Below are 27,712 nucleotides of genomic sequence, written 5' to 3' on the forward strand. Positions count from 1 at the left end.
ACCACAACTGACCACACTGTACCCCCACATATATCATATATACCTCTCACGCTACAACTGACCACACTGTACCCCCACATATATCATATATACCCCACACACCACAACTGACCACACTGTGCCCCCACATATATCATATATACCCTTACACCACAACTGACCACACTGTGCCCCCACATATATCATATATACCCCTCATACCACAACTGATCACAATATGCTCCTTACATATATCATATATAACCGTCACACCACAACTAACCACACTGTGCCCCCACATATATCATATATAACCCTCACACAACTGACCACACTGTGCCCCCACATGCATCATATATACCCCTCACACCACAACTGACCACACTGTGCACACATATATCATATATACCCCTCACACCACAACTGACCACTCTGTGCCCCCACATATATCATATATACCCCTCACACCACAACTGACCACACTGTGCCCACATATATCATATATACCCCTCACACCACAACTGACCACACTGTACCCCACATATATCATATATGCCCCACACACCACAACTGACCATACTTTGCCCCCTCATATATCATATATACCCCTCACACCACAACTGACCACACTGTGCCCCCACATATATCATATATACCCCTCACACCACAACTGACCACACTGTGCCCACATATATCATATATACCCCTCACACCGCAACTGACCACACTGTGCCCCCACATATATCATATATACCCCTCACACCACAACTGACCACACTGTGCCCCCACATATATCATATATACCCCTCACACCACAACTGACCACACTGTGCCCTCAAATACATCATATATACCCTCACACCACAACTGATCACACTGTGTCCCCACATATATCATATATACCCCTCACACCACAACTGACCACACTGTGTCCCCACATATATCATATATACCCTTCACACCACAACTGACCACAATGTGCCCCCACATATATCATATATACCCCACACACCACAACTGACCACACTGTGCCCCCACATATATCATATATACCCCTCACATCACAACTGACCATACTGTACCCCCACATATATCATATATAGCCCTCACGCTACAACTGACCACACTGTACCCCCACATATATTATATATACCCCTCACACCACAACTGACCACACTATGCCCCCACATATATTATATATACCCCACACACAACTGACCACACTGCGCCCCTCACATATATCCTAAAAAACCCCCACCACAACTGACCACACTGTACCCCCACATATATCATATATACCTCTCACGCTACAACTGACCACACTGTACCCCCACATATATCATATATACCCCACACACCACAACTGACCACACTGTGCCCCCACATATATCATATATACCCTTACACCACAACTGACCACACTGTGCCCCCACATATATCATATATACCCCTCATACCACAACTGATCACAATATGCTCCTCACATATATCATATATAACCGTCACACCACAACTAACCACACTGTGCCCCCACATATATCATATATAACCCTCACACAACTGACCACACTGTGCCTCCACATGCATCATATATACCCCTCACACCACAACTGACCACACTGTGCACACATATATCATATATACCCCTCACACCACAACTGACCACACTGTGCCCCCACATATATCATATATACCCCTCACACCACAACTGACCACACTGTGCCCACATATATCATATATACCCCTCACACCACAACTGACCACACTGTACCCCACATATATCATATATACCCCACACACCACAACTGACCATACTTTGCCCCCTCATATATCATATATACCCCTCACACCACAACTGACCACACTGTGCCCCCACATATATCATATATACCCCTCACACCACAACTGACCACACTGTGCCCACATATATCATATATACCCCTCACACCACAACTGACCACACTGTACCCCACATATATCATATATACCCCTCACACCACAACTGACCACACTGTGCCCTCAAATACATCATATATACCCTCACACCACAACTGATCACACTGTGTCCCCACATATATCATATATACCCCTCACACCACAACTGACCACACTGTGTCCCCACATATATCATATATACCCTTCACACCACAACTGACCACAATGTGCCCCCACATATATCATATATACCCCACACACCACAACTGACCACACTGTGCCCCCACATATATCATATATACCCCTCACATCACAACTGACAACACTGTGCCCCCACATGTATCATATATACCACTCACACCACAACTGACCACACTGTACTCCCACATATATCATATATATACCACTCACACCACAACTGACCACACTGTGCCCCTCACATATATCATATTTACCCCTCACACCACAAATGACCACACTGTGCCTCAACATATAGCATATATACCCCTCACATCACAACTGACTACACTGTACCCCCCACATATATCATATATACCCCTCACACCACAGCTGATCACACTGTACCCCCACATATATCATATATATACCCCTCACACCACAACTGATCACACTGTACCCCACATATATCACATACACTCCTCACACCACAACTGACCACACTATGCACCCACATATCTCAAATACACCCCTCATACCACAACTGACCACACAATGCCCCTCATATGTATCCTAAAAAACCCCCACCACAACTGACCATACTGTACCCCCACCTATATCATATATAGCCCTCACACCACAACTGACCACACTATGCCCCCACATATATTATATATACCCCACACACAACTGACCACACTGTGCCCCTCACATATATCCTAAAAAAACCCCACCACAACTGACCACACTGTACCCCCACATATATCATATATGCCCCTCACGCTACAACTGACCACACTGTACCCCCACATATATCATATATACCCCACACACCACAACTGACCACACTGTGCCCCCACATATATCATATATACCCTCACACCACAACTGACCACACTGTGCCCCCACATATATTATATATACCCCTCATACCACAACTGATCACAATATGCTCCTCACATATATCATATATAACCGTCACACCACAACTGACAACACTGTGCCCCCACATATATCATATATAACCCTCACACAACTGACCACACTGTGCCCCCACATGCATCATATATACCTCTCACACCACAACTGACCACACTGTGCCCACATATATCATATATACCCCTCACACCACAACTGACCACACTGTGCCCACATATATCATATATACCCCTCACACCACAACTGACCACACTGTACCCCACATATATCATATATACCCCTCACACCACAACTGACCACACTGTGCCCCCACATATATCATATATACCCCTCACACCACAACTGACCACACTGTGCCCCCACATATATCATATATACCCCTCACACCACAACTGACCACACTGTGCCCCGACATATATCATATATACCCCTCACACCACAACTGACCACAATGTGCCCTCAAATACATCATATATACCCTCACACCACAACCGACCACACTGTGCCCACATATATCATATATACCCCACACACCATAACTGACCACACTGTGCCCCCACATATATACCCCTCACACCACAACTGACCACAATGTGCCCCCACATATATCATATATACCCCACACACCACAACTGACCACACTGTGCCCCCACATATATCAAATATACCCCTCACACCACAACTGACCACACTGTGCCCCCACATATATCATATATACCCCTCACACCATAACTGACCACACTGTGCCCTCACATATATCATATATACCCCTCACACCACAACTGACCACACTGTGCCCCTCACATATATCCTAAAAATCCCCCACCACAACTGACCACACTGTACCCCCACATATATCATATATACCCCTCACACCACAACTGACCTCACTGTGCCCCCACATATATCATATATACCCCTCACACCACAACTGTCCACACTATGCATCCACATATATCATATATACCCCTCATACCACAACTGACCACACTGTGCCCCTCACATATATCATATTACCTCTCACACCACAACTGACCACACTGTGCCCCCACATATATCATTTATACCCCTCACACCACAACTGACCACACTATGCCCCCACATATATCATATATATCCCTCACACCACAACTGACCACACTGTGCTCCCATATATATCATATATACCCCTCACACCACAACTGACCACAGTGTGCCCCCATATATATCATATATAACCCTCACACCACAACTGACCACACTGTGCCCCCATATATATCATATATACCCCTCACACCACAACTGACCACACTGTGCCTCCACATATATCATATATACCCCTCACACCACAACTGACCACACTGTACCCCCACATATATCATATATACCCCTCACACCACAACTGACCACACTGTGCCCACATATATCATATATACCCCTCACACCACAACTGACCACACTGTACCCCCACATATATCATATATACCCCTCACACCACAACTGACCACACTGTGCCCACATATATCATATATACTCCTCACACCACAACTGACCACACTGTGCCCCCACATATATCATATATACCCCTCACACCACAACTGACCACACTGTACCCCACATATATCATATATACCCCTCACACCACAAATGACCACACTGTGTCCCCACATATATCATATATACCCCTCACACCACAACTGACCACACTGTACCCCCACATATATCATATATACCCCTCACACCACAACTGACCACACTGTGCCCCCATATATCATATATACCCCTCACACCACAACTGACCACACTGTGCCCCCATATATCATATATACCCCCCACACCACAACTGCCTCTTATCTGGTCTCCAGTTACCAGGACCCTGCACCTCCAGCCTCCTCCACCTCCCCTTGTATCTCCATGAAATGGATAAAATAACAATTACTTTTGTTATTGTAGGAAAACCATTTAACCCCATGGAGGTCCTGGGCTACGCGGTGGGGAACATCATGAGCTGCGCTCTCCTAGGGGAGCGTTTCAACTACAACGACCCAAAGTTACAGGAGCTGTTCGAAACTTCAAGGAGGTTCAGCATGAAAACACACTCCTACCTATACGAGGTACAGGACCCCCCAATAATGGAAGGTCCCACCTGGGACCACGCCTCATTATCCAGGGCAGGGGGGTAACTAGGAGCGGCTGCGCCCCATTACACCCTAACACAAATCATACAAAATATACATCCATACACTGATATAAACGGACATCTATATACAGATCTACACTCATACACTGATATACATATAATTATACATACAGTGTATCATATGCATCATATAAACCCATACATAATATACGCACCATATATACACATACATATAGTCTATACACCATATACACACCATATATATACATACATATAGTCTATACACCATATACACACCATATATACACATACATATAGTCTATACACCATATACACACCATATATACATACATATAGTCTGTACACCATATATATACATACATATAGTCTATACACCATATACACACCATATATACACATACATATAGTCTATACACCATATACACACCATATATATACATACATATAGTCTATACACCATATACACACCATATATATACAAACATATAGTCTATACACCATATACACACCATATATACACATACATATAGTCTATACACCATATACACACCATATATACACATACATATAGTCTATACACCATATACACACCACGGAGCCCAGTAGCGGATACCATAAACATAGAAGCAGCAGACGGGAGGACCTTAGAGATTCCCACGCTGACACTTGGGGGGACAGGACAGGGACACGCTGACACTTGGGGGGACAGGACAGGGACATGCTGACACTTGGGGGACCGGGACATGCTGACACTTGGGGGACAGGACAGGGACACTCTGACACTTGGGGGACAGGGACACGCTGACACTTGGGGGACAGGACAGGGCCACGCTGACACTTGGGGGACAGGACAGGGCCACGCTGACACTTGGGGGACAGGGCAGGGACACGCTGACACTTGGGGGACAGGACAGGGCCACGCTGACACTTGGGGGACAGGGCAGGAACACGCTGACACTTGGGGGGACAGGACAGGGACACGCTGACACTTGGGGGACATGACAGGGACACGCTGACACTTGGGGAGACAACACAGGGACATGCTGACACTTGGGGGACAGGACAGGGACACGCTGACACTTGGGGGACAGGACAGGGACACGCTGACACTTGGGGGGACAGGACAGGGACACACTGACACTATGGGGACAGGACAGGGACACGCTGACACTTGGGGAGACAACACAGGGACACGCTGACACTTGGGGGACAGGACAGGGACACGCTGACACTTGGGGGGACAGGACAGGGACACGCTGACACTATGGGGACAGGACAGGGACACGCTGACACTTGGGGAGACAACACAGGGACACGCTGACACTTGGGGGACAGGACAGGACACGCTGACACTTGGGGAGACAACACAGGGACACGCTGACACTTGGGGGGACAGGACAGGGACACGCTGACACTTGGGGGACAGGATAGGGACACACTGACACTTGGGGGGACAGGACAGGGACACGCTGACACTTGGGGGACAGGATAGGGACACGCTGACACTTGGGGGACAGGACAGGGACGCGCTGACACTTGGGGGGACAGGACAGGGACACTCTGACACTTGGGGGACAGGGACACGCTGACACTTGGGGGGACAGGACTGGGACACGCTGACACTTGGGGGGACAGGACAGGGACACGCTGACACTTGGGGACAGGACAGGGACACGCTGACACTTGGGGGACAGGACAGGGACACGCTGACACTTGGGGGAACAGGACCGAGACACGCTGACACTTGGGGACAGGACAGGGACACGCTGACACTTGGGGGGACAGGACAGGGACACGCTGACACTTGGGGGGACAGGACAGGGACACTCTGACACTTGGGGGACAGGACAGGGACACGCTGACACTTGGGGGACAGGACAGGGACACGCTGACACTTGGGGGGACAGGACAGGGACACGCTGACACTTGCGGGACGGGACAGGGACACGCTGACACTTGGGGGGACAGGACAGGGACACGCTGACACTTGGGGTACAGGACAGGGACACGCTGACACTTGGGGGGACAGGACAGGGACAAGGTGACACTTGGGGGGACAGGACAGGGACACGCTGACACTTGGGGGACAGGACAGGGACACGCTGACACTTGGGGGGACAGGACAGGGACACGCTGACACTTGGGGGGACAGGACAGGGACACGCTGATACTTGGGGACAGGACAGGGACACGCTGACACTTGGGGGGACAGGACAGGGACACGCTGACACTTGGGGGGACAGGACAGGGACACGCTGACACTTGGGGGACAGGACAGGGACACGCTGACACTTGAGGGACAGGACAGGGACATGGTGACACTTGGGGGGACAGGACAGGGACACGCTGACACTTGGGGGACAAGACAGGGACACGGTGACACTTGGGGGGACAACACAGGGACACGCTGACACTTGGGGGACAGGGACACGGTGACACTTGGGGGGACAGGACAGGGACACGCTGACACTTGGGGGACAGGGACACGGTGACACTTGGGGGGACAACACAGGGACATGCTGACACTTGGGGGACAGGACAGGGACACGCTGACACTTGGGGGGACAGGACAGGGACACACTGACACTTGGGGGGACAGGACAGGGACACGCTGACACTTGGGGGACAGGACAGGGACACGCTGATACTTGGGGGGACAACACAGGGACACACTTACACTTGGGGGGACAGGACAGGGACACAATGACACTTGGGGGACAGGGACACACTTACACTTGGGGGGACAGGACAGGGACACAATGACACTTGGGGGGACAGGACAGGGACACGCTGACACTTGGGGGACAGGACAGGGACACGCTGACACTTGGGGGACAGGACAGGGACACGCTGACACTTGGGGGGACAGGACAGGGACACGGTGACACTTGGGGGGACAGGACAGGGACGCGCTGACACTTGTGGGGACAGGACAGGGACACGCTGACACTTGGGGGGACAGGACAGGGACACGTTGACACTTGGGGGGACAGGACAGGGACACGCTGACACTTGGGGGGACAACACAGGGACACGGTGACACTTGGGGGGACAGGACAGGGACACGCTTACACTTGGGGGACAGGACAGGGACACACTGACACTTGGGGGGACAACACAGGGACACGCTGACACTTGGGGGGACAACACAGGGACACGCTGACACTTGGGGGGACAACACAGGGACACGGTGACACCTGGGGGGACAACACAGGGACACAGTGACACTTGGGGGGACAACACAGGGACACAGTGACACTTGGGGGGACAACACAGGGACACGGTGACACTTGGGGGGACAGGACAGGGACACGTTGACACTTGGGGGGACAGGACAGGGACACGCTGACACTTGGGGGGACAGGACAGGGACACACTGACACTTGGGGGACAGGACAGGGACACGCTGACACTTGGGGGACAGGAAAGGGACACGCTGACACTTGGGGGGACAGGAGAGGGACACGCTGACACTTGGGGGGACAGGAGAGGGACACGCTGACACTAGGGGGGACAACACAGGGACACGCTGACACTTGGGGGGACAGGACAGGGACACGCTGACACTTGGTGGGACAGGACAGGGACACACTGACACTTGGGGGGACAGGACAGGGACAGGCTGACACTTGGGGGGACAGGGACACGCTGACACTTGGTGGGACAGGACAGGGACACGCTGACACTTGGGGGGACAGGACAGGGACACGCTGACACTTGGGGGACAGGACAGGGACACGCTGACACTTGGGGGACAGGACAGGGACACGCTGACACTTGGGGGACAGGACAGGGACACGCTGACACTTGGGGGACAGGACAGGGACACGCTGACACTTGGGGGTGCAGGACAGGGACACGCTGACACTTGGGGGACAGGACAGGGACACGCTGACACTTGGGGGGACAGGACAGGGACACACTGACACTTGGGGGACAGGACAGGGACACGCTGACACTTGGGGGACAGGACAGGGATGCGGTGACACTTGGGGGACAGGACAGGGACACGCTGTCACTTGGGGGGACAACACAGGGACACGCTGTCACTTGGGGGACAGGACAGGGATGCGGTGACACTTGGGGGACAGGACAGGGACACGCTGATACTTGGGGGGACAGGACAGGGACACGCTGACACTTGGGGGACAGGGACACGCTGACACTTGGGGGACAGGACAGGGACACGCTAACACTTGGGGGGACAGGACAGGGACACGCTGACACTTGGGGGACAGGACAGGGACACGCTGACACTTGGGGGACAGGACCGGGACGCGCTGACACTTGGGGGACAGGACAGGGACGCGCTGACACTTGGGGGACAGGACAGGGACACGCTGACACTTGGGGGACAGGACAGGGACACGCTGACACTTGGGGGACAGGACAGGGACACGCTGTCACTTGGGGGACAGGACAGGGGGAACAGCGGTGACACTTGGGGGGACAGGACAGGGACACGCTGACACTTGGGGTACAGGACAGGGACACGCTGACACTTGAAGGGACAGGACAGGGACACGCTGACACTTGGGGGGACAGGACACGCTGAGACTTGGGGGACAGGACAGGGACACGCTGACACTTGGGGGACAGGACAGGGACACGCTGACACTTGGGGTGACAGGACAGGGACACGCTGACACTTGGGGGACAGGACAGGGACGCGCTGACACTTGGGGGTGCAGGACAGGGACACGCTGACACTTGGGGTGACAGGACAGGGACACGCTGACACTTGGGGTGCAGGACAGGGACACGCTGACACTTGGGGGGACAGGACAGGGACACGCTGACACTTGAGGCATAAGGCAGCGTCTTCATACACTAAGTCTCCGATATTTTGTGAGTCTTTCACCAGTTTCTCTTCCCGCAGCTCGGTAATACTTTCCCACTTCTCCTGAATGTCCCGATTTTCAAGGAGAAAATCTCCAAGGAAGTTTGTGAACTTGCAGCGTTTACCAAAATATACATTGATAACCACAAAAGGAGCCTGAACCCCAATGCACCCCGACACTTCATTGACTACTTCTTGATAAAGATAAAAGAGGTACAGACATAGAGGAGTAGAAAGACTTTCTAAATGTTGTGTAGTAAAAGCTACGAATGCCTGTATATCATGTATGACAGGTAGTCAGAGCCCCGCCCCCTCCTCTGTCTACGATTTCATCTCTGCATTTATCACTGTAATTGTAATGGCCCGCTGGTCAGAGTCATTACAAAACTTTACACCTTATGTGACCCCACTACTTGAGTAGAGTACAGCTGTCTCTGTTCTATAGTTTAGGTGATCTTTTATCAACAAAATATATTTCTTATATTTTTAATGTAAATATTAAATTGTATTTCAATGCTAATCCTGATCGGAGCCGAGCTCTGCTATCAGTTGGATGCCTGGAACTCCTCCCAGAGTGGAAGTTTATTAATACTCTCTCTGGCTGAAGTTCCAGAGACTTCTCCGAGTCTTATCCTTTTTTGTCAGTCTAAGCCTGGGCTTGCTACAGAACAGCTTTCTCCCCTGCGAGGTTTTACCCTCCATCAGGCCTGTAGCTCTGCCTCCACTCTTAACTGCTGCCAAAGCAGCCAAACTCCTTCTCCAGTCCTAAACCAATGGACCTGGGCTGTGACCTAAACCAGACTGCATCCAACCACCAGCTACCTCGGACCTGGCAGGGACTTACTACCTCAGCCTGTTATTGTTGCTGTGTTGAAGTCTTGGAACAATCAGACTGTGAGATGGATGTTCCTAACTTGTGTCCCCATTGTGATCCCTGGCTGCCACTAACATCATGGGCCTCCCCTCTACCATCTCCTCATGGAATCACTTCACCACATGTACATTGCGTGTGCCCTGGGGGGGAATCATCCATCTTATTTGCAGCCCCTCTTCTTGTATTCATTTTCTTTGCTGGTTCTGCCTGGCATGGATGAGACCTGTTTTTCTGGTCCAAGTTAACTGTGACACATATAGCACTTGGCCACGTTAAGACAGCCACTCAAATACCAGGGAAATGCAGCTGCCCCCAAACCAAAAGGTCAGGCCCAGGTAGGAGGACATTGCATAATCATCTCTGTCGCCATCCAAAGGATCGGGACTGTCCCCTTAGATCCGGGATTGCTGGGGGTTATGCCTCTGCCTGTATATTATGTGTGATAGGTAGTCATAACTGTTGTTATTGTATATAACCTATGGTCTATCAGTCACAGGATATACACAGGGTCAGGATACAATAATGGGGCAAATTTACTTACCTGTTCCTGTCGCAATCCCCGATTCAGATGGTCCGACAAAGATGAAGTCCGGCGCAATTCATGAAGATCGTGCGCTCGAGTTCCTGCATCCGTCGCTTCCGCGCCGAGGTCCCCCGGAGTTCACCTGCTTCTTCCCGATGCTTGTAAGTGCATGTCTTGTGACACAATTCTAAATGTTAAGTCTTGCGCGTTGTCCGAATCCGTCGGGTTGTCTGACGACCACGCCCCTGATTTTTGTCGTGTGCAAGCCGGCGCCGATGCGCCAAAATTCGATCTCGTACGACAAAATCCCTTGTTAAATGCGGCGCAAAACCCGGGAAACCCTGCGAAAATGCGATCCGCGGACCCAAAGTAAATGAGTCCCAATGTGTCACATCCTGGTGATCTTGATGTATGAGGATGTGGGGGGGTGTCTATCACACACAGATAGGGGAGTGACTTGGATCATACTGTAGATTTGAGGATATTAATATTTGTAGTTACTTTGTGTTATGCAGAATCTCATTATATAAATCTCCTTTCCCAGGAGGAATCGCACTCAGGAAGTAATTTCAGTGAGAACAGCCTCATAATGTCCCTCATCGCCCTCCTCCCTACTGGGATCGAGACCACAAGCATCACTCTGAATTTTGCCCTAAATTTAATCAGCAATTACCCCGATGTGCAGGGTAAGGAAGTGTGTGGTGTATGAGAAGATATGTACCTGTGACATCACCAGACAAGACAATCCTGACCTCACTATGACATCACCAGACAACACAATCCTGACCTCACTATGACATCACCAGACAAGGCAATCCTGACCTCACTATGACATCACCAGACAAGACAATCCTGACCTCACTATGACATCACCAGACAAGACAATCCTGACCTCACTATGACATCACCAGACAAGACAATCCTGACCTCACTATGACATCACCAGACAAGACAATCGTGACCTCACTATGACATCACCAGACAAGACAATCCTGACCTCACTATGACATCACTAGACAAGACAATCCTGACCTCACTATGACATCACTAGACAAGACAATCCTGACCTCACTATGACATCACCAGACAAGACAATCCTGACCTCACTATGACATCACCAGACAAGACAATCCTGACCTCACTATGACATCACCAGACAAGACAATCCTGACCTCACTATGACATCACCAGACAAGACAATCCTGACCTCACTATGACATCACCAGACAAGACAATCCTGACCTCACTATGACATCACTATGACATCACCAGACAAGACAATCCTGACCTCACTGTGACATCACCACACAAGACAATCCTGACCTCACTATGACATCACCAGACAAGACAATCCTGACCTCACTATGACCTTACCACACAAGACAATCCTGACCTCACTATGACCTTACCACACAAGACAATTCTGACCTCACTATGACATCACCACACAAGACAATCCTGACCTCACTATGACATCACCACACAAGACAATCCTGGCCTCACTATGACATCACCACACAAGACAATCCTGACCTCACTATGACATAACCACACAAGACAATCCTGACCTCACTATGACCTCATTATGACATCACCAGACAAGACAATCCTGACCTCACTATGACATCACCAGACAAGACAATCCTGACCTCACTATGACATCACCAGACAAGACAATCCTGACCTCACTATGACATCACCAGACAAGACAATCCTGACCTCATTATGACCTCATTATGACATCACCAGACAAGACAATCCTGCCCTCACTATGACATCACCAGACAAGACAATCCTGACCTCACTATGACATCACCAGACAAGACAATCCTGACCTCACTATGACATCACCAGACAAGACAATCCTGACCTCACTATGACATCACCAGACAAGGCAATCCTGACCTCACTATGACATCACCAGACAAGACAATCCTGACCTCACTATGACATCACCAGACAAGACAATCCTGACCTCACTATGACATCACCAGGCAAGACGATGCTTATTATGATATCACCAGTAAAATCCCTCCCTGTGACTTCAGAAGATGAGCCAATCCTGCCCTCACTATGAAGTCACCAAGACCATCTTAGAGCATAATGACCTCAACACCTCGTCTGTCACAATGATAGCACCACCACTGCCTAAAATATTCTTACCCTTCTGGTGATGTTACCAGCTCTCATTCTGACATCATGATCCCGCTCCACATAACCCCACCCCCTTATAGTGACATCACACTTAAAGTTATTTCAGATGCTGTATAATGAGGGCCATTAGACTGTAGGCTGTAAAGTGAGATCTTTCTACGTGGCCACTACGTGTCAGAACATGGGTAGAGATAAATGATAACTTCTTTCAAAACTTCTTTCTATAATTTTTGGTTGTAAATGATGTAGTGACTGATAAACGAGCTCCCGACTGCTGTAGATTGTCCTGCATCACACAGATCCCACTCATGTTAATGTGTATTTCTTCATTTCCATGTCATCCCGCCATGAGAGCCCAACCGGGAGGATGCCCCTTGACCTCTGAAGGGACAGGAAGAAGAGAGGTTAAAAGGCTCCCTCCCGCCAGTGTTCTTCATGTCCCTACAGCGGTCAGGCTTAGAGAAGTTCCACTCTCTTCCAGGAGTGGGGAGAGCTGCACTCACCAGGGGTCAGGTTGTCTCCTTGAGACAGATTCCTTGCTAGACCGGGTCCTCGGTCTGCCTAGGCTCTCCCTGTTCCTAGAGAGGTCCAGATGCCGGCCTTTCCCATGGCTTACAGCTCCGGCATGGTCATGCGGCACAAAACTGACTACATTTCCAGGTGCCAGATCCTGGAAGGGACGTCATGGTGCCGCGGGTAGAAACGTTGCTTAGTGCCACGTGCAAGGGAGATTTAAACCATCTTGAGGGGTAGTCACGTTGACTTGATGTCTCTGTATGTGGATTCCATGTTCCTGGCTGTCCCAGACTGTAGGATGGCTGATGAGGGAGACTTGGACCACCTCCACCAGTCCGGTCATCTAAGTGGTGCTGTGTGGTAAATTCAAGGTATCTTCCTTTAGAACCTGAAGTTAGTATCTAATTTTCTTCCCCAGGAAAAAGAAGGGTCTAGTGGGAAAGGAAAGGAGGATAAATCTGAGAAAGCTAGTAAAGGCGAAAAACATGAGAAAAGCAAATCTTACATAAAGATAACAAAAGATTACATATAGATAACATTATGAGGGAAGAAAAATCAGTGTTTATGGGTAAACTTAAATCATTTATAGAAGAAAAGGTGATGTCTTCAGTGGCTGCTGCTTTTTACAGACTACAACCTTCTCAAAAGATGTTCTATGGAAGACACCAATGACCTGGGCCGGTTTCTGACTCCAGACATCTCTTCCAGATGGAGGATCTAGAGAGCCTCTTAAAAGCAATTAGAGAGTTGTCCCCCCTATGCCAAGGGAAGACAAGATTTTGAGGGCCTTACAGTCAAGCGCCAGCGCGTATGTAAATGATTCCCTTATGAGTGGAAGGAGCCGGAGAAGAGGATTCAGATTTCAAAGAAGTTCAGGAGCCGGTTAATCTTTGACACAAAAGTAGGGGGGAAAAGGTGACGGGTTTCGAACTTAACAAAATTCTAGTCCTTACTCATATCGTGCTTTTCCTGGGTTACCCTTTTTATTTGTTTATTTTCATGAGAGCTGGACCCCATATATATATTCTTTTATTTTTGGAATACTTTCCTGGTAGCTGGACCAGTGCATTGGATCACATGCACTTCACCACACGAACACACCGAAATTCAATCCTGCTTCGCTAAGTTGAAAATATTTTTATAGAACTCCTTATGCTTCAAATTCGACAAATTACTATTTTCTGCTTTTAAATCTGTAAAATAGTTTTGAAATTCTGCTGTGCGTTTTCTTTTGAATCTTTGATGAGGCGGTATTCAAATTCTGGGACTCCTGTCCCAAGGTGGAAGTCCAGGTTACAAAGGTGGTGAAGAAGACGGACTTCTCCTTTGAAGACTTTGCAATACCATGGACAAGAAGTCAGATTCACTTCTCGAAAGGGTCTGGGAAACATCTATGTTAAAATCAAACCTCACCAATACTTCAGTAGCCCAAAAAATTGGAAACCCTCATCTGAGAAGATACACCATGCTAAGATCTACCACAGCCTTCCAGAGGGAGTACGGTTTTCGGCAAAAGAGGGGGTGCAGACCAATGATACTCGAAGAGCGCTTTGGCTTAAACAGTGAGTTGGTGACATCTGCCTAAGGACCCGGCTACGCAGTGTTCCATTCTCAGTCAAATTCGTGTTTGGGCGGGAGCTCGATGCCATCTCAGAAAAAGTTTCAGAGACGAAAAGGGGCTTTCTGGAGAATAGGCATACTCACAAGACAGGACAAAGGTAAACAGGGTCACTGGAGCTAGTCCAAGGCTCCTTACGCTCATCCAACAGAGGCAAGAAACAGTAACGCCAGGGTGGGGGTGTCAGGGCTTGTGGTCAGCGCACCCCCTGGACCACCATGGGAGATGACACCTGGGACCGGGATCTAAGTGGCATCTGGTCTTCACCAGAGCCCGCCGCAAAGAGGGATGGTCTTGCTGCGGCGTGGTTCCACAGGTGTGACTAGCCCACAGTTGCAGCCAAGGTCGAGGTACAAACTCAGTCCCAGGCTCAAGGTCGGGGACAGTCAGGGCAGGTGGAAGAGACGCAGAAACAAGGTCAGGTCCGGGGTCACAACAGGAGATCAACGTAGTGGGAACAGGAAACAGGAATGGCTACAGCAAGCAAGCTTTCTCTATGGCGTATAACTCAAGAATCCAGCGGGGGTAGATGGGAGCCACCGATTTAAATGCAAACCCGAAAGTGACCAGCGCCAATCAGTGGTGCGTTGGCCCTTTAAATCTTTGGGAGCCCGCCCTAGGGAGCGGGGACGCATGGAACAGCTGACCCGGAAGCCCCCCCTTTGGCCAGCCCCTCTTCTTGTTTTGATGAAATCTTTGGAGGAGATTTCAGGCCAGAATATTTTCTTCAGGCTCCCAGGATCTCTCCTCAGGCCCCCTCAGTCTACAAGGAAGAACCGCTTACCTCTACGTCTCATATCTTCATGTCCAGTACCTCCTTAACCTCGTAGATATCAGTGGAGTCAGCCTCAGGAGCAGGAGGAAGAGATTTCTGAGAGAAGCGATTCAAAATAACAGGTTTCAAGAGGGAGACATGGAAGGAGTTCGGGATGCGAACGGACCAAGAAAGCGAGGACCAAACTTGTAACTGGGGATTTTCAGCCAGACGTATCTGGAGTATAACCACACCTTGTCACCCGGAGAGAAGACAGGAGGAGACCTACGCTTCTTATCTGCCTGGGTCTTGGTGCGGTCAGTGGCCTGGAGGAGAGACTGACGGGTCTGTTTCTCTACCACAGAGGCATCCGAAGGAGTGGACAGAGGAAGCAGAGGATAAGGGATACGTCCGTAAACCACAAAAAAAGGAGCTGCCCTAGCAGACCCAGAGTCCAGGGAATTATAGGACAACTCAGTCCATGGTAGCAGATCAGACCAGTTATCTTGACGGGCAGAGACAAAGTGTTGGAGGTAACAGCCCAAAGTCTGATTCACCCTTTCTACCTGTTCATTCGACTGTGGGTGGTAGGCAGAAGAAGAGTCTAGATTAACTTGCAGCTGTTACACAAGGAACGCCAGAACGCCAAGGAACGCCAGAACCCCTCGGTCGGACACGTTGTGTTGCCGAAGTCCATGCAACCGGAAGATATGCTGAAAGAAGAAACTGGAAAGCAGTGGAGCAGATGGAAGACCTGGAAGGGGAACAAAATGGGACATCTTGGAAAACCGGTCAGTCACCACCCAGATGACGAGAGGAAGATCAGTGACAAAGTCCATAGCCACGTGAGACCACCGACGATTGGGTATCGGCAACGTAAGTAACAGTCCAGACGTTTTTTTGGCATAAAGGCTTGTTATGGGCACAGGAGGAACAGGATCCCACAAACTCCCGAACGTCTTTGACCAGATCTGGCCACCAGTAGTAGCGGGAGATGAGGGCCATAGAACGTTGCACCCCGGGATGCCCAGCCAGACGCGACTACTAGTTGTTAAGGAGAAATGATATGCTGCGGGAGCGACTCTTCTCCAATTACATCAGAGGCACGAGCATCAGCCTTGGACGGAAATGGATCAACAGGTTGAAGCGGGAGAAGAACAGCAACCAGCGCGCTTGCCTGGGATTAAGGCACTGAGCAGTCTGGAGATGCAGAAGGTTCTTGTGGTCGGTATGCACACAAACCGGATGGAGAGATCCCTACAGTAGATATCGCCATTCCTCCAGAACAAGTTTGATGGCCAACAGTTCTCTATCTCCAATAGAATACGGAAGAAAAAGTCTTGGAGTTCGGCCATTAGGCCCTTTCTGAGTGAGCACCGCCCTAGCACCTACAGAGGATGCATCCACCTCAAGATAAAAGGGCTTCTCTGTGTTAGGCCTGGAGGGAACTGGAGCTGAGGCAAAGGCAGACTTCAACCTTGAGAAGGCGTCTTCAGCCGCCAAGGGCCAGGCACGGGGATTGACACCCTTTTTGGTGATGGGAGACACCAGAGTAGAAAAATGCGACATAAACTGCCGATAATAGTTCGCAAAACCCAGGAACCTTTGTATGGCTCGTAGACCTTCTGTGCATGGCCACTGTAGAACTGCAGACAGTTTAGCAGGATCCACCTGGAGACCTTTGTCGGAGATTATATAGCTGAGGAAAGGGAGGCTCCTATGGTGATACTGACATTTATCCATCTTGGCGTAGACACGGTTGGCCCGGAGGCAACCAAGAACTTGCCGTACGTGGGACTGGTGGGTCTCGAGGTCAGGAGAGAACACCAAGATGTTGTCTAGGTAAACCATGACACACATATACAGCAGATGCCTGAAGATGTCATTAACAAACTCCTGGAAGACAGCGGGGATATTGCACAGTCCAAATGGCATCACAAGGTCCTTGAAATGTCCATCACGAGTGTTAAACGCTGTCTTCCATTCGCCACTATTGCGGATTGTAGGCCCCGCGAAGATCCAACTTGGAGAACACCTTGGAAAACTGCGCAGATGGTCAAAGAGCTCTGTGATCAACAGCAGGGGGTAGCGGTTCTTAAGGCCGCGATAGCCTATACAAGGACAGAGGGAGCCGTCCTACTTGGTTACAGAAAAGAAGCCTGCTCCAGCAGGAGAGGAGGATTTGCTTAAGAAGCCTCTCTGCAGCAGTCTCTGGAACCGAAAGGGATTATCCACAGGACAATCATAGGGACGGTGTGAGCCCCATTGGGGACAGGGACTGATCTGGCAAGCTCTGTGCAGGAATTCAGCCAAGGGGTATGAACCCTTTCACCGCCAGGTATTTCTGAATATTTTGACGCGTTATTGGCCAGAGCAATTTTTAGAATTTTGACGTTTACAAATAAAATCAAAATTAAAGCAAAAAGAATTAAAGTAAACCTCAGCAAACCGCATATTTTCTGAAAGCAGACACTTGTCTCACTTTCTAAATTGCATTAAAGAGTTTATAGACAGAGGCGCCTTCATGCAATTGTGATTCAAACTGAAACATTTTATAAAAAATACTTAAAATTTGACTTTGATGGCAAAAAAATGTTCTTCAAACAGAAAATATTTACCTTCACATCTCCAAAATGTAATAGATGGACATGTGTAGAGTTCATAAATGTCCCATAGTGATGTGTTCACATAAATAAATCATCATAATATCACTAAAACTGTAATAACTCGATATCTGCTTTTCAGCTACCAATTTTAAGACAGTCAAGACCTGCAAAATATAGCAATAAAACAGAATCAAAAGTAAAGGCACTCGTAAAACCGATAGAATTTTGAAAGCAGACAACCAGGCAATGCATTTGGCAATTAACATTTGACCACCCTCATGTAACTTTGTGACAAACACAAATTATTCACAACAATTACAAAAAGTAACAAAAGTGCATTGAAAATGCCTTGATAACGTACGTTTTTACACAAAGCTCACATCGAAGTGGAGGTTTACGCACAAATAGGGATTTTAAAATAATAACACAAAGTGAGTAGATTTATATCTACCACAATACACAACATCAAGAATTTACACTCCCAAAAATGCTAAAACAAAAACCATGACATATTTGGTTGCTATCCACAAATGTGCTTAAAAATATATCACACACAAAATAAAAAGCTCCTACACTGTCAAATTCTAATTTTTCCAGAAATCACCATGTAAACAAAAATAACTTTTTTTTATTCATACCCACTAGCACCTTCATGCAACTTTGCAGCAAACAGCAATAAAATGCAAAAATTGCATGGAAATTCTAAATTTCCTCTAAAATATCCAGATACTTATATAAAGAAAACAGACTTTCCTAAACCAGTAAGATGTGAGGAGATGATACCGACCCCACATGTGGATATTCACCAAAATATGCAGCAAAGGGAACGTTACACCCACAGGGGGCGCCAAACTATTATTGCAGGAAAATTGCACTGAGCGTCACACAGATGTATCATTGTCTGCTCCTGTAACACAAATAATAACTATATATCCATAACCCAAGCTAATGAGATAATAAAAGTCACGTTTAGATGTCACCATTGTATTATCCGCACAATAACAGAACCCTCCGCGCTTCATAAAAATGAGAGGGAGAACGTCATAACATCGGTGTAAGTCAGGGGTCTCAAACTCGCGGCCCGCGGGCCAACTGTGGCCCGCGGGACAATATTTTGCGGCCCCCACCTGGAAAAGCACCGCCCGCCGTGTATTCACGGCGGCGGTTGGGTCACGCTGCATGGAGAGGGCTCACGGGCTGAGCCCTCTCTATAGCCGGTAAGTCTTTGCTGCATATTGCAGCAAAGGCTTACCGGTAACACCCGCGATCGGTGCTAGCACCGATCGCGGGTGTTTGCACAGCGATAGCTGCCGGCAAAGCTGCCAGCAGCCTCAAAAAGATAGCGGCGCATGGGCGCCGCCATCTTACCTGGGATCGACGCTCCCCCTGACGTCATCGGGGGGCGGCGATCCGTCTCCATAGCCTCGGGTCTTCGGAAGACCCGAGGCTATTTCGTTTTAACCCCTTCATTACAATGTGCTGATAGCACATTGTAATGAATGAGTAGGAAAATCCCCATATACTGCCATACTGTAGTATGGCAATATATGATAGGATCGATCAGACAACCTAGGGTTAAAGTACCCTAGGGAGTCTGAAAAATAGTATAAATAAAAATACAAAAAAGTAAAAAAAAAAAAAATGATAATAAAAAAACCTAAAATTTCAAATCACCCCCCTTTCCCTAGAACTGACATAAATATAAATAAACAGTAAAAATCATAAACACATCAGGTATCGACGCGTCCGAAAATGCCCGATCAAAATATGATAACGGTTTTTCACTGCTTTTAACCCCGTAACGGAAAATAGCGCCATTTTGAAAAATATAAAAAATCTATAAAAAGTGATCAGTACAAAAGGTCGTACAGTCCTAAAAATGATATCATTGAAAATATTATCAAATTTCGCAAAAAAATACACCACCCACAGCTCCGTACACTAAAGTATGAAAAAATTATTAGCGCCAGAATTTGGCAAAATCAAAAAAATAAGTTTTGTACAGGAGGGTTTAATTTTTGTAAAAAACCTTATAAAACCTATACAAATTTGGTATCCCCTTAATCGCACCGACCCAAAGAATAACGCAGACATGTCATTTGGGGCACTTGGTGAAAGACGTAATATCCAAGCCCACAAGAAAATGGCGCAAATGCATTTTTTCACCATTTTCATTGAATTTGGAATTTTTTTCCCGCTTCCAAGTACATGGCATGGAATATTAAATACCATCACTATGAAGTGCAATTTGTTACGCAGAAAACAAGCCGTCACACAGCTCTTTACGTGTAAAAATAAAAAAGTTATAGATTTTTGAAGGTGGGGAGTGAAAAATGGACATGAAAAAACAGGAAAGGGCCAGTAACCGGTTAATCCCCTTCCCTCCGGTACTTGAAGAAGATGAAGTCGCCGCTCTGAACGCACTTGGTGAAGGTCAGAGCGGCGACTTCATCTTCTTCGATGGGAGGGACACGGGGAGGCAAGTACCGGGGGGGAGGTGGGGATGGAGTGTCCCTGACTGGGCTCAGTGCGGTAGGAGCTTGGGACCCCTCGGTGCACAGGACACGTTCATAGAGAAAAAACACGTCTCCCAGCTCGGGGCTTTCCTTGCGCTGGGAGACGCCATGACATTTGAATCTGAATAATGCTTTTTTGTAAGTGCATTTTGTGTGGAAAACTTGATGCGGCCCAGCCTTACCCAGAATCTACCTCCAGCGGCCCCCAGGTAAATTGAGTTTGAGACCCCTGGTGTAAGTAATGGAGGATGGGGGGAAATAAAAACTGTATTCCAGAACATGTGCGTGTTGTTAGTGTTACATATAACTTTATGGACATGTTCTGGGTCGCGGGGTTAATATATAAAAGCGACATTAGGCAAATAGGATTGAATGTTCATCATATCAGTCAATTTTCTAAAAAAAAACCTAGATAGTTCTGGATAGGAGAGGGTTAAAAACATGAATATTAGTTGATATTATCCTTATCAGAATGTAGTAACATATAAAGTGACTATTTCCATTATCTGTGAGGTGCAGCAGCTCCTGTGTGCAGCAAATTCTCCCTGCAGCCTGATGGCTAAGAATCTGGGGGGGGGGGCACAATTCAGGGGGCTGTATCTCTGTGACACATAGAACCTCACTTCTATTTTCCAATGAAAGAGGAGAGTCAATTGTTGTGTTTCTAAGTGTCAGGAAAATGGAGATATTAACTGTTAAAATGCTGTTGGGGGTGATTTCTATAGATAACAATGGCACCTGAAATTCTCACTTTAAACCTGAATATCTCTGGATCCCTGGCACCTAGAAACACAATTCTAAATTCATTAGAAAAAAATTATTCTCTTCAATGCCCACATTGCCTACCCATAGCGGCACCCCTGGGTCCAGGGTCACAACAGGAGATCAACGCAGAAGTGGGAACAGGTACGGCAAAAGCAAGGAAGCTTTCTCTATGTCGTATAGCTAAAAAATCCGGCGGGGGTAGATGGGAGCCGCTGGTTTTAATGCAAACCTGAAAGTGACCAGAGCCAATCAGTGGTGCGCTGGCCCTTTAAATCTTGAAGAGCCGGCGTTCGCGCCCTGGGGAATGGGGACACGTGCACGGACCAGCAGACCCAGAAGCAGGAGAGTGGAGAGGTGAGTGGCAGGACGGGCACCGCCACAGAGAGGGGCACGGGTGTGCCTATGATCAGAGAGTTGGATCGCAGGGACACCCGTGACAGGGGAGAAGACTCCTCAGATTCTAGGATCATGGTCATCGATAACATCAAATCCCTGGGTCTTGGATTTCATAAGCCAAAGTTACAAGATATATTTCTCCTACTACTTTTTCTTCTTCTTTTTCAACTCGTCTGCTAATTTGGCACAAGGTTTCTTTTCTTGTCCATTCTGGTGTGGTAATTCCAGTCCCTCAGGACCAAGAAGGATGCAGCTTCTATTCTCCTTTATTCAAAGTGAAGAAACCAAACATCTCCAAGTGTAACATCATAAACCTGAAGCTACTCAAGAACTTCATAATGTACAGGAAGTTTCAGATGGAGTCGGTAAGGTCTGTTATGTGCACTACAGACCTTCAGGACGCCTACTACTATGTCCCCATTCACCCTTCCTCTCAAAAATTCCTCAGGTTCTTGTTTCTTTCTTCAGCTGGTCTAACACTCCACTTCCAATTTTGTGCCCTTCCCTTTGGAATCTCCTCTGCCCCAAGAATCTTTTTACGAAGATCATGGTAGAGGTGGTGGCCCACCACTCTTTTAATGAGTCGTTTTTATCTTTTTCTAGTCAATGTATATGATTAATAAAGACTAATTATGTCTACCCTTCTCCATGATGTGAGCAGCTCCTTGTAGACCCCTTCTCCATGATGTGAGCAGCTCCTTGTAGACCCCTTCTCCATGATGTGAGCAGCTCCTTGTAGACCCCTTCTCCATGATGTGAGCAGCTCCTTGTAGACCCCTTCTCCATGATGTGAGTAGCTCCTTGTAGACCCCTTCTCTATGATGTGAGCAGCTCCTTGTAGACCTCTTCTCCATGATGTGAGCAGCTCCCTGTAAACCCCTTCTCCATGATGTGAGTAGCTCCTTGTAGACCCCTTCTCTATGATGTGAGCAGCTCCTTGTAGACCTCTTCTCCATGATGTGAGCAGCTCCTTGTAGACCCCTTCTCCATGATGTGAGCAGCTCCTTGTAGACCCCTTCTCCATGATGTGAGCAGCCCCTTGTAGACCCCTTCTCCATGATGTGAGTAGCTCCTTGTAGACCTCTTCTCCATGATGTGAGTAGCTCCTTGTAGACCTCTTCTCCATGATGTGAGCAGCCCCCTGTAGACCCCTTCTCCATGAAATGAGTAGCTCCTTGTAGACCTCTTCTCCATGATGTGAGCAGCCCCCTGTAGACCCCTTCTCCATGAAATGAGTAGCTCCTTGTAGACCTCTTCTCCATGATGTGAGCAGCTCCTTGTAGACCCCTTATCCATGATGTGAGCAGCACCTTGTAGATCCCTTCTCCATGATGTGAGTAGCTCCTTGTAGACCTCTTCTCCATGATGTGAGCAGCTCCTTGCAGACCCCTTCTCCATGATGTGAGCAGCTCCTTGTAGATCCCTTCTCCTGGATGTGAGCAGCCCCTTGTAGACCCCTTCTCCATGATGTGAGAAGCCCCTTGTAGACCTCTTCTCCATGATGTGAGCAGCCCCTTGTAGACCCCTTCTCCATGATGTGAGCATCCCCTTGTAGACCCCTTCTCCATGATGTGAGAAGCCCCTTGTAGACCTCTTCTCCATGATGTGAGTAGCTCCTTGTAGACTCCTTCTCCATGTTTTGAGTAGCTCTTTGTAGATCCCTTCTCCATGATGTGAGCAGCCCCTTGTAGACCCCTTCTCCATGATGTGAGTAGCTCCTTGTAGACCCCTTCTCCATGATGTGAGCATCCCCTTGTAGACCCCTTCTCCATGATGTGAGCAGCTCCTTGTAGACCCCTTCTCCATGATGTGAGCATCCCCTTGTAGACCCCTTCTCCATGATGTGAGCATCCCCTTGTAGACCCCTTCTCCATGATGTGAGCATCCCCTTGTAGACCCCTTCTCCATGATGTGAGCAGCTCCTTGTAGACCCCTTCTTCATGATGAGTGTAGCCCCTGTAGATCCCTTCTCCATGATTTGAGCAGGACTGTGTAGACCTCTTGTAGACCCCTTCTCTATGATACCCTTCTCTGGTTGATGTATGTTGACCTCCTCTCATTATTACAGTGAAAGTCCAGCAGGAGATTGATGAGGTGACGGGGTCGCAGCGGCCTCCTGAGTATATGGACAGAGCACAGATGCCTTACACCAATGCCGTTATCCATGAGATGCAGAGGGTCCTGGACCTGGCACCGGTGGCTCACTACCATGCAGTGACCAAGGACACTCAGTTTCGAGGATACACCCTCCCCAAGGTACAGAACCTGCCTGGCAACAACCAGCCTGTTTAATCAATGTTTTGGGGAGTCCATGAGACCTTCACTCATAATTGTGGATGGACACACACTGTGGGGTTGGGGGTCCTAAGCTATGAAAAATTGAATAATGGCTGTTTGGAAATCTTTCTGATCTTTAGTCTAAATCCTTCATTTACACAGAGGAGATAACCTGTTGCAGCAGCCCGAGTTGTCACCAAATGGATAAAGATTTCACCAATTGACTTGTTCCCATGTAGTGTCTCCTCCTAGACTCTGATAGGTCATTGATGGTCACAATTCTGTTAGACTCATATACATATAGTGGCTCCTCTTAGACTCTTCCCATATAGTGTCTTGTTAGACTTCCATATTGTGTCTCCTCTTCTTAGACGCATCGATAGACGGACACAACCCTGTTAGTGCCTTCTCCTCCTAAACTCAATGATAGAACATGGTTAGACCCCCCCCCCATGTCTCCTCCCCTTCATTCAGAGATGATGGCCACTTAGGATCCTTCTATATAATTCTTTTATCATTGTAGGGGATAACAGTGATCCCGTTCCTGTCCTCTGTACTGTCTGATCCCACCCAATGGGAGACCCCAGAAGATTTCAACCCTGGACACTTCCTGGATGACAAGGGTCAGTTCCGGCCGCGTCCGGCATTCATGGCGTTTTCTGCAGGTGAGTCGCTCACTATGGGGGAGGGGTCGGGTACCGGGCTGTAATAACATATTACACTACAGTAATAACCAGCTTTATACCTTCTCTACCAGGGAAGAGGGTCTGTGCTGGAGAGACCATGGCCCGCATGCAGATCTTCCTGCTCCTCTGTGCTCTGCTCCAGAAGTTCTCCTTCACCCTCCCCCCGGGGACCGAACGTCAGGACTGCAGGAAGCTGAAGCAGAACAAGGTCCAAGCCATGTTTTTCTCCCAGATCTGTGCCAAACCTCGGCCCGGGTCCTCCACAGCCTGACCGGAGGAGGAGCGAGGCCCCAAGATGAGGGAGCGGAGGACTCAGGGGTGATGGGAGTGATACATTAGCAAACTGCACGTACAGATAGCGCTTATCAGTTTAATGGGTGTGTGACACAGATATAGCGAAATGTCCGACATAAATGTGGTGGCCGAATCCTCACCGGAACGCACATTTAGGTGCACAATTTTGTGTCACAGCGAACACAGAGCAGCCGCAACACAAAACTGGTGCAAACATCATAAATCCACGTGCGAGCAATTTGTATCTATGTGCACAGACCCCAATACTGGAGCAGAACATTTAGTAAGTGTGGAACATTGTGTGTGATAGGGAAACTAGATTGTGAGCTCTTGGGGTCACGGATGTTGGAGGTGATAGATGTTTAGATTGTGAGCTCTTGGGGTTTTTATGATCCGTGCGCTTTGCTGGGGATGTATTATGGGGCGATGTTTGCGCACAGTCCATTTTGTAAGCACAGAATCATTTTGGGTTCACAAATCATCCTACAGAACACAAAATACATTTTCACAGAAGTTCTCACATACTTTTAGTGAACATAATTTATTTGGCGCTTACAGAATAGGTCATGTGGACAAAACACGAGTTTTTTTACACAATCATTTTTTGTGATACAGAATTAACTTTTATGCTGTGACACAGAATTTTATTTTTACAATGATTTTTTTGCGTTCGTGTCTTTACAATATTCCACTTATTCCTTCAAACTGTAAATTTGTATAACAAAATAATATTCTGTGCAACAAAACTACAACTAGTACAAAATGTGCCATTCTGTGTGACAAAATGTCGTGCTTTGTAGCAAATCGTGTGGTGGTTTATAATTTGAGATGGGCGAATCGATTCTAACCCAGTGGAATTCGTTTAGAATTTCAGGAAAACTTTGATTTGGCACAAATCCGAAGTTTACGGTGATTCGTGGGAACAATTTTTTTCCCCCTTTTTTAGCAAAATGGGTGCAAGTACAACGTGTTACATGAGGCAGAGAACTCTGGGAAGAAGGGAACACCCCCGATCACTTGTGCAGACCTGTGAGCCAATCAGCGACCGGCTGGGCCCCCCTCCCCTCGCCGATGACCACGGCACCTTTTCCCATTCCCTGCCCATTTTGACCATATACAAGGGTTTTTTATATTGTAAGTTACTAACACAGGAATAACACGTAAGCCATTTATAGTCTAACATATTTTAGCACGTATTTACCCAAGGTCATAGTCATAACTTACCTGAAACCCAAAGCACCGAGTTTCCATCACTTTTTGCTTGAATAAATAAATTTTAACGTTAAAACATCTAGGAAGAACCTAAAGCACAAAAATGACAGTGGCTAATCTTGCATAAAGCTGTATAACTATTTGTAATTATAGAACGCTATAAGATTTATTAAAAATGTAAAAGTGTCTTCACTTATATGTAATTCATCAAAACTTACTTGGACAGGAAGTGTCATATTCAACTAGTTTTCAACTTCTGGAAAGATATGTTGGGTTTTTTTCGAACATATTCAATATATGAAAAACTCGCCAACCTGAAACAAATCTAGAAATAATCCGAATTTTGTTCACGTTTCTCCAATCAGCATTGATTATAAAATCCATTTCAAGTTTTCTAACTTACATTAACAAAACCAGAACTTTCAAGGGATCAACCCAGAGAAATCACCAAAAATAATAATTATTACAGGTTGTACTTTAGCTGTATTCATTGTTACAGGAGTAGCCGAGC

The 27,712-nt window shown here is 47.8% G+C and overlaps 1 protein-coding gene across 2 annotated transcripts in view; it reads left to right on the forward strand.

Annotated features, from left to right (window-relative positions):
• LOC140132377 (cytochrome P450 2C8-like) overlaps nucleotides 1-27,393 on the forward strand; it is a 66,681-nt gene extending 39,288 nt beyond the window's left edge. The window contains exons 5-10 of one of the 2 annotated variants that reach the window (XM_072151067.1): nucleotides 4,963-5,123; nucleotides 10,095-10,223; nucleotides 11,952-12,093; nucleotides 24,801-24,988; nucleotides 25,533-25,674; nucleotides 25,767-27,393. In XM_072151067.1, coding sequence (XP_072007168.1) covers nucleotides 4,963-5,123; nucleotides 10,095-10,223; nucleotides 11,952-12,093; nucleotides 24,801-24,988; nucleotides 25,533-25,674; nucleotides 25,767-25,966 — 962 coding nt within the window. In that variant the 3' untranslated portion in view covers nucleotides 25,967-27,393. Of the gene's footprint in view, nucleotides 1-4,962; nucleotides 5,124-10,049; nucleotides 10,224-11,951; nucleotides 12,094-24,800; nucleotides 24,989-25,532; nucleotides 25,675-25,766 lie in introns of both variants that reach the window. The other variant, XM_072151066.1, reaches the window with a different exon arrangement.
• The last annotated feature ends 319 nt before the right edge of the window (nucleotides 27,394-27,712 follow it).

Source organism: Engystomops pustulosus, chromosome 5, assembly GCF_040894005.1.
Source record: "Engystomops pustulosus chromosome 5, aEngPut4.maternal, whole genome shotgun sequence".
Classification (NCBI taxonomy): Eukaryota; Metazoa; Chordata; class Amphibia; order Anura; family Leptodactylidae; genus Engystomops; species Engystomops pustulosus.